Source organism: Pholis gunnellus, assembly GCF_910591455.1.
Source record: "Pholis gunnellus genome assembly, chromosome: 9".
In the NCBI taxonomy this organism is placed as follows: Eukaryota; Metazoa; Chordata; class Actinopteri; order Perciformes; family Pholidae; genus Pholis; species Pholis gunnellus.
The window spans coordinates 27265703-27274040 of NC_136535.1; the positions used below are offsets into that span (position 1 = coordinate 27265703).

Genomic DNA, 8338 nt, shown 5'->3' on the forward strand with positions numbered 1-8338 from the left:
TGTATATGTTGTCTGTACTGCAGCAGTACCTGTTGTCTGTACTGCAGTAGTACCTGTATATGTCGTCTGTACTGCAGCAGTACCGGTATATGTTGTCTGTACTGCAGTAGTACCTGTATATGTCGTCTGTACTGCAGTAGTACCTGTATATGTCGTCTGTACTGCAGCAGTACCGGTATATGTTGTCTGTACTGCAGCAATAGTACCTGTATATGTCGTCTGTACTGCAGTAGTACCTGTATATGTTGTCTGTACTGCAGTAGTACCTGTATATGTTGTCTGTACTGCAGTAGTACCTGTATATGTTGTCTGTACTGTAGTAATACCTGTATATGTTGTCTGTACTGCAATAGTACCTGTATATGTCGTCTGTACTGCAGTAGTACCTGTATATGTTGTCTGTACTGCAGTAGTACCTGTATATGTTGTCTGTACTGCAGCAGTACCTGTATATGTTGTCTGTACTGCAGTAGTACCTGTATATGTTGTCTGTACTGCAGCTGGGCCTCATACTCTCTCTGCTGGTTCTTCAGTCGGTCCTCTTTGGTCTTGATGAAGTTCTCGTAGTCTCCCCGGTAGCTGTCCAGCCTCTGTGAGTGCAGGTGCACGATGTCCGTCACCACGGCGTTCAAGAAGTTCCTGTCGTGGGAGACGACCAAGATGGTGGACTGCCACGTCTGTGGGAGGAGGGTTGGTTATTTATAGTTAGCTTGTGGCTAACCGTTCACATTGATTTCAATAAGGAATGCTAACGTAACCAATGGTTCAGACCTGCAGGTAGGTCTCCAACCACAGAATGGCTCTGACATCCAACATGTTGGTCGGCTCTGAAACACACACACAGTACATGAGAATACTTTGTACCAGTACTCTTACTACTACTAGTACTGATACCACAGGAGGGCGGTAAACCGGCTTTAAGACTAAATGAAGATGACGACACAGCTCAAATTGAAAATGTTCAGGTTCGCCTGAAAGAAAAAGCACTTTTAGTTATTTTGTTCTTGAAATGAGGCCCTGGCCTACAAACTCTCCCAAATCATAGCACAACATGTCAGCAGTCTCACTTTGATAAAGTGAAGCAGGACAAAGTTAGAGCGGTTTGAGTACGGAGAGGTCACGCGGGGTCAAGCCAAATTCTCATTTTGGAACCAGCTGTTTTATTCTAATTTTATATACTATATAACTATATACTTCACTTGTTTTATCACTAATAGTGTTCAATCTATCCTGATACAGCAGTTTGGCTTCATGTTGTTTGAATCCTCTCTGAGGCTGTAAACCATGGATCATCTCGTCTGAGCTCCAGTCTTCATGTGTGTATGTGAGGCTTTGTCAGCCTGTGATTGGTCAATTTTAGAAAATGACACGTCTTTAGATGCGTCAGAGTCTCAGGAATGCGGTAGTAGCAGCCTGGTGTTGATTGACAGTCTTTAGCCAGTAAAAATCGAAAAACCGCTGTGCACCCCCGTGTGTAAAATTCCATTCGCCAAAAGTCTGATGCAGAGCGATGCAGGAGGAACAAAGACAGACCGGAGACGCACCGATAGAGTCCGTGCCCGAGAGGAGCTGTGTCTGCTGTTTGGAAGTGTTTTAGTTTTAAAATCTGACATCCAATAGACTAAATATTCAAAGTGTGTCGAGCCGCTGGTGGTAACACGAGCAGCTCACTCATCACCTCAGCAGGAAACATGTTGGAACACCAAGAGTGTGACGACGGCCGTCAACCGGTAACGTTAGCGCGAGTGAAGCCGTGAAGCCGAACGGTCAGACGTCACTTGAAGAGGCTTTTAAGAGGCGGCATAAGACAAGAACAGCAAGCGGTGGAGCGACACCAGATTCAAGGTACGTCTGACCGGGGCGACAACACTTCAGCCAAACTGCCATCCCAACATTATAGGAACAAAGCAAAGCCTTTATACACCATGACATTAACGTGTTTTATATTCTATGTACTCCTGACAGTAGAGTGAAACACTATAAACCTAGAAAAACACAGTCAACGAAAAGAAATACCATGAAACCGACTCTGACTCACCATCCAGCAGCAGGAGGTCCGGCCTGAAGAAGACAAACAGAGAAAACAGAGGATGAGTGAGTGAGGTGTGTGTGTGTGTGTGAGAGACAGACAGACAGACAGACAGACAGACAGACAGACAGACAGACAGACAGACAGACAGACAGACAGACAGACAGACAGACAGACAGACAGACAGACAGACAGACAGACAGACACAGTTTGTATGAAGAAACAGAAACTCACCGACCAAACAGAGCTCTGGCCAAAGCCAACCTCATCCTCCATCCTCCTGAGAACTCCCTGCACACAGACACTCACGTTACCATGAATACATACAGTACAACTGTGTGTGTGTGTGTGTGTGTGTGTGTGTGTGTGTGTGTGTGTGTGTGTGTGTGTGTGTGTGTCTCTCTCTCTCACTTGGTAGTCTGCTGTTGCATTTTGGGAGAAAATCCGAGACCGGCCAGGATAACGGAGGCTCTGATTGGATGAGACAGATGTCAGTCAGAAACACATCAACAGGAGGGAGGAGCTCTGACTGTACACAGAAGTCGTAGTACTGCTGTAAAGTACTTCACTGCAGTACTACGACTGAAAAAGGAAGACAGGAACATCTAAAGGTGTTCATCAAAGAGCTTCTGAGTGGTTCAGTAGAACTCTGAGGCCTCCTGAGTCCAGTGAAGACACGGTGTGTGGACGGCCTTCAAACAAGACCATCGCTTCCAACTCAGCCTAGTTCTCTTCAAACAGTGACCTCTAGTGACCTCTAGTGACCTCTAGTGAGTCTGGGTTAGGCCGATCACTGAGCCTCTGATCGTCTTATTGATCCTGTTTTTATCATCCGCAGTGATGCCCCCCCCCCCCCCCCCCCCCCCCCCCCCGCCATAAAGAGGAGATAGACCTGATCCCTGTGGTGCTCCAGCTTTAGTGGAGATAGTGTCGTAGACAAGCTGTGGTCCAGACAGAAGGACTCCAAAACCCCAGCAGCAGTGGAATCGTGCGGTTTAAAGGTCAGACGTGTTTTAGCTAGAAGGTGCGGTTGGATTGGAAAAGTCAAAGAACATGATGCTAATAGAGAACATGATGCTAATAGAGAACATGATGCTAACAGAGAACATGATGCTAACAGAGAACATGATGCTAATAGAGAACATGATGCTAACAGAGAACATGATGCTAACAGAGAACATGATGCTAACAGAGAACATGATGCTAACAGAGAACATGATGCTAATAGAGAACATGATGCTAACAGAGAACATGATGCTAATAGAGAACATGATGCTAATAGAGAACATGATGCTAACAGAGAACATGATGCTAACAGAGAACATGATGCTAACAGAGAACATGATGCTAATAGAGAACATGATGCTAACAGAGAACATGATGCTAACAGAGAACATGATGCTAACAGAGAACATGATGCTAACAGAGAACATGATGCTAATAGAGAACATGATGCTAATAGAGAACATGATGCTAATAGAGAACATGATGCTAATAGAGAACATGATGCTAATAGAGAACATGATGCTAACAGAGAACATGATGCTAATAGAGAACATGATGCTAACAGAGAACATGATGCTAACAGAGAACATGATGCTAACAGAGAACATGATGCTAACAGAGAACATGATGCTAACAGAGAACATGATGCTAACAGAGAACATGATGCTAACAGAGAACATGATGCTAACAGAGCTGGCAGTTGTTGCAAGATGACTATGAATACTGTGGAGCATCTTCTAGCCCGACACCCTTCCTGGATGCAAACTGAGGATGTTGATCGACTGAGACCGGTCTCCTCAGGGGACCCGGGACAACCCTCTCAACACATCCCATGATGTGACGTCAGGGCTACAGGCCTCAGGTCAGTGAGACTCTGACTCCTCACACGGAGTTTCTTTGGGGGACTAAGCGAGATGTTTGATGAAGACAGAGACGAGGAAAAGCTAGAATGAAGGTCTGAGCTGGTCAGCACAGACCGTCAGGCTGCTGCCCTGTTGACCTGAAGGTCCAACCTCCTCAACGTTTATTACAATAGCTGGGCTACAGTCCTCATTATAGCATAGCATAGCATAGCATAGCATAGCATAGTTACCGGGCCGGAGCTTTGTCGGCCTCGATCTCCTCCAGCTTTCCATAGATCTCCGTCAGTCTGACGCTCTCCAGCCCGTCAGCACTGAAACAAACAGAACAACACGACGTGAGCACAACAGCAAGAGACTCTGACAGCAACCGCCTGCTGAGGCTCATGGGTAATGTAGTGTTTAGGGCCATTCTACAAACTGAGGGCATAAAGGAACAAAACAACTGCACTTTGAGATCAACATATATTATGTAATGTTCAGTGCTGTTCACCGCTCGCTGCCGGTTCTTGTGTTAAAATGTCGCTGAATAATAAATAAATAAAACTGCGTTAACGCGATAATATAATTGTCGGCGTTAATGAATGAATGCGTTAACATGATGTTACATATAATCTACACTAATATGAATGAAGGTGCGTTGCTCACGTTCCGTTGGCGATGCGAGCGTTGAGCGTCTTCTCCTCGCTCAGCAGACCTTCTCTCAGCGTGTCACTCGACAGCACGCTCTGCAGCGCCGCCGTCTCGTCTCCGGCCACTTCCTGTTCCACGTGGAGGATGGAGATGTGAGCCGGGACCCGGAGGTTACGACTGGCCAACATCTTCAGCAGGGTCGTCTTACCCAAACCGTTACGACCAATCAGACCGTAGCGCCGGCCCGTTGCCAGAGACAGCTCCGCCCCCTGAAGTAAACACCTGGACACAGAAGTATATACGTCACAAAGTGAAATATATACATCATATATGATGACATACATGTTGGATAAACTCACCGTTCTCCAAAGGAAACATCAAAGTTCTCGATGCGGATGTCGTAGCTCCGGTTCTTCCCTGATTGGTCGACTTTGTTGTCCTTCTTACTGCTGGCCTGACTGGCCGACGCCTCCTCCAGCACTCTGAGAGAGACAACACAGGACAGGTGAGGAGAGGAGAGCGTCCGTCAATCAGAGGATCGGTGGCTCCATCCCCGGCTCCAATAGTGGTCAAGACACGTCACACTTTACAGGTGTGTACAGGTGTGTATGTGTACAGGTGTGTATGTGTACAGGTGTGTATGTGTACAGGTGAAGACAGGTGTGTGTGTGTACAGGTGTGTGTGTGTGTACAGGTGTGTACAGGTGTGTATGTGTACAGGTGTGTACAGGTGTGTGTGTGTACAGATGTGTACAGGTGTGTATGTGTACAGGTGAAGACAGGTGTGTGTGTGTACAGGTGTGTATGTGTACAGATGTGTACAGGTGTGTATGTGTACAGGTGAAGACAGGTGTGTGTGTGTACAGGTGTGTATGTGTACAGATGTGTACAGGTGTGTATGTGTACAGGTGAAGACAGGTGTGTGTGTGTACAGGTGTGTATGTGTACAGGTGTGTACAGGTGTGTACAGGTGTGTATGTGTACAGGTACTGACAGTGGCGTGGAGGGCTTCAGACAGTCCTTCTCATTGCGGCGGTCGTGTTTAGCTCTTAGTTTGGCTTCGGCCTTCTCCAGTTTCTTGGCGTCCACCGTCTGAAGAGACAGGAAGTGATGCATTCAGTGACAAAGTCACATGTTCAAATCCACCAATCAGAGTCAAGACTAGAGATACTAGTAGAGGATTATTTTAGTGTAAGAGACGTACCGTGTTCTGCCCACGTTTCATCATCCAGATACCTTGAACATCGTCTGTTACACAAACTGAACCGACACACAGTCGCAGAAATGTGAGTTAATATCAAATATTGTTAAAAGTTAAAATACAGTAAAATGTGTCAATATCACATAAATCTGAGTGCTGATTGTTTGTTACCGTTGTCTGCAGATATCTGAGAGAGCTGAACTGGAGCATCCAGCAACACCTGCCTCTGAGTGCCATGATGGTTGTTCCTGTTTAACCACAAGACAGGTTCCTCAGAAACACGCATTCATGCCGATGAAGCACAGAGAACCCAGAGAACCCAGAGAACACAGAGAACCCAGAGAACCCAGAGAACCCAGAGAACACGAGGTACTGTCAGGAATAACCTAGGTATTATTACTAATGACAATGTGTGCTCCACGATGTTTTTTTATATTAACGTTGTTCCTGACAGAAACACACGTTCATGAGTGTTGAACATCTGTAAAGCTAACAGGAGACTCGTCTGTCTTACAGCTTGAGCGTGTTGAACATCTGGAGACAGATGTCTTTGACGTCGTCCTCGTTTTTACTGTCAGCAGAAACTTCTTGCAGGACTCCTCCCACGGCCTCGTACACCTCCTCCCCATCCTCGAAGTCTCCTCCACAGCTGCTCAACACTCCTGAAACACACACATTCAGATGGACACACATCACACACCTGCACACACACCTGAGCAGGTGTGTTCACACTCTGTGTGATCCCTGACGCAGGGCTGGAGGTCACTCAACATGTTTCAGCTTTATTATTTATATATTCAGTGTTTATTTCATACAAACTATTTACAGGGTTATTAATAATAACGTAATACTTCCTATAATACTGCGTAATACTTCCTATAACAATGGTGTAATACTTCCTATAATACTGCCGTAATACTTCCTATAATACTGCTGTAATACTTCCTATAATACTGCTGTAATACTTCCTATAATACTTCCTATAATACTGCTGTAATACTTCCTATAATACTTCCTATAATACTGCTGTAATACTTCCTATAATACTGCTGTAATACTTCCTATAATACTTCCTATAATACTGCTGTAATACTTCCTATAATACTTCCTATAATACTGCTGTAATACTTCCTATAATACTTCCTATAATACTTCCTATAATACTGCTGTAATACTTCCTATAATACTTCCTATAATACTGCCGTAATACTTCCTATAATAATGGTGTAATACTTCCTATAATACTGCTGTAATACTTCCTATAATACTGCCGTAATACTTCCTATAATACTGCCGTAATACTTCCTATAATAATGGTGTAATACTTCCTATAATAATGGTGTAATACTTCCTATAATAATGGTGTAATACTTCCTATAATACTGCTGTAATACTTCCTACAATACTGCTGTAATACTTTCTATATTACTGCTGTAATACTTCCTATAATACTGCTGTAATACTTCCTACAATACTGCTGTAATACTTCCTATATTACTGCTGTAATACTTCCTATAATACTGCTGTAATACTTCCTACAATACTGCTGTAATACTTTCTATATTACTGCTGTAATACTTCCTATAACAATGCTGTAATAGTCTTGTAGTACTTTCTATGATACTTGTGTACTCTTTCCTATGATATTGCTGTAATACCTCCTATAACACTACAGTACTTTTCCCCCGTAATACTGTTGTAGTACTTCTGGTAATACTCCCAGTAATACTACTGTAGTACTTCCGGTAATACTGCCTCTAATACTTCTGGTAATACTCCCTGTAGTACTTCTGGTAATACTACCTGTAATACTGCTGTAGTACTTCTGGTAATACTCCCTGTAATACTGCTGTAGTACTTCAGGTAATACTCCCTGTCCTACGTCTTAATTAAACTTCCAGTACCACCTCCACTGTTCTGGTCCAGTCTCACCGGTCTATGACGCTCAAACTAACCCGGTTCAGGTCTCAGATCCCGGCATTGAGCCATGCATGAGTACCGGTTAGCACTAGCCATGTTAGCTCCTTAGCTCTTTGGAGCTCAGAACGGCGATTGCCCGACTAACTTCAGGACTAACAGGCCGATTAATGGCTCCTCCAGCCGGACAGACACCAGTTCCATCCCCGCTAACAGCCGCTCTATCCCCCGCTACTCACCGGTAATGTAGTCGAAAACCTCCGTGTCTATCTCTGGAAACTCGCTCTTCAGGATGTCCACGTACGTCGCCATGATACCCGGCCCTGGACAGTGCTGTCGCGAACACGCATGCGTCAATATGCGACAGCGCAGGCCGGGGATTCTGGGGGATGAAGTTTTGTCGTGTCGGTTGAATAATTGACGTCAGGTGATAAATAATACAAATAAGGCAAAATAGAAAGAATTGTGTTGTTTTGTTCTGTTATCATAATTAATATAAATATCTAAATATAATATATCAAAATAAAATAAATATAATATAGCATAATGCAATATAATATAATGCAATATAATAACATAATTATAATATAATGCAATATAATATAATATTAATATATAATATAAACTAACTATAAACTACTGTATTAATGACTCATAGTACATTATGCTTACATGTAGTATCAGTGGTGTTAT

General features: G+C 43.9%; 1 protein-coding gene across 1 annotated transcript in view; it reads right to left on the reverse strand.

The window, feature by feature from the left end:
* The window catches only part of abcf3 (ATP-binding cassette, sub-family F (GCN20), member 3), a 13788-nt gene extending 5825 nt beyond the window's left edge, over nt 1-7963 (reverse strand). Inside the window, exons 1-13 of the mRNA XM_079166741.1 lie at nt 7885-7963; nt 6243-6390; nt 5900-5976; nt 5732-5787; nt 5522-5619; nt 4887-5009; nt 4543-4809; nt 4128-4208; nt 2441-2500; nt 2264-2320; nt 2039-2061; nt 772-827; nt 477-677 (exon numbers count right to left, since the gene is read on the reverse strand). Of these exons, the coding sequence (XP_079022867.1) occupies nt 477-677; nt 772-827; nt 2039-2061; nt 2264-2320; nt 2441-2500; nt 4128-4208; nt 4543-4809; nt 4887-5009; nt 5522-5619; nt 5732-5787; nt 5900-5976; nt 6243-6390; nt 7885-7957 (1320 nt within the window). The 5' untranslated portion in view covers nt 7958-7963. The remainder of the gene's footprint in view (nt 1-476; nt 678-771; nt 828-2038; nt 2062-2263; nt 2321-2440; nt 2501-4127; nt 4209-4542; nt 4810-4886; nt 5010-5521; nt 5620-5731; nt 5788-5899; nt 5977-6242; nt 6391-7884) is intronic.
* Nucleotides 7964-8338: the final 375 nt, after the last annotated feature.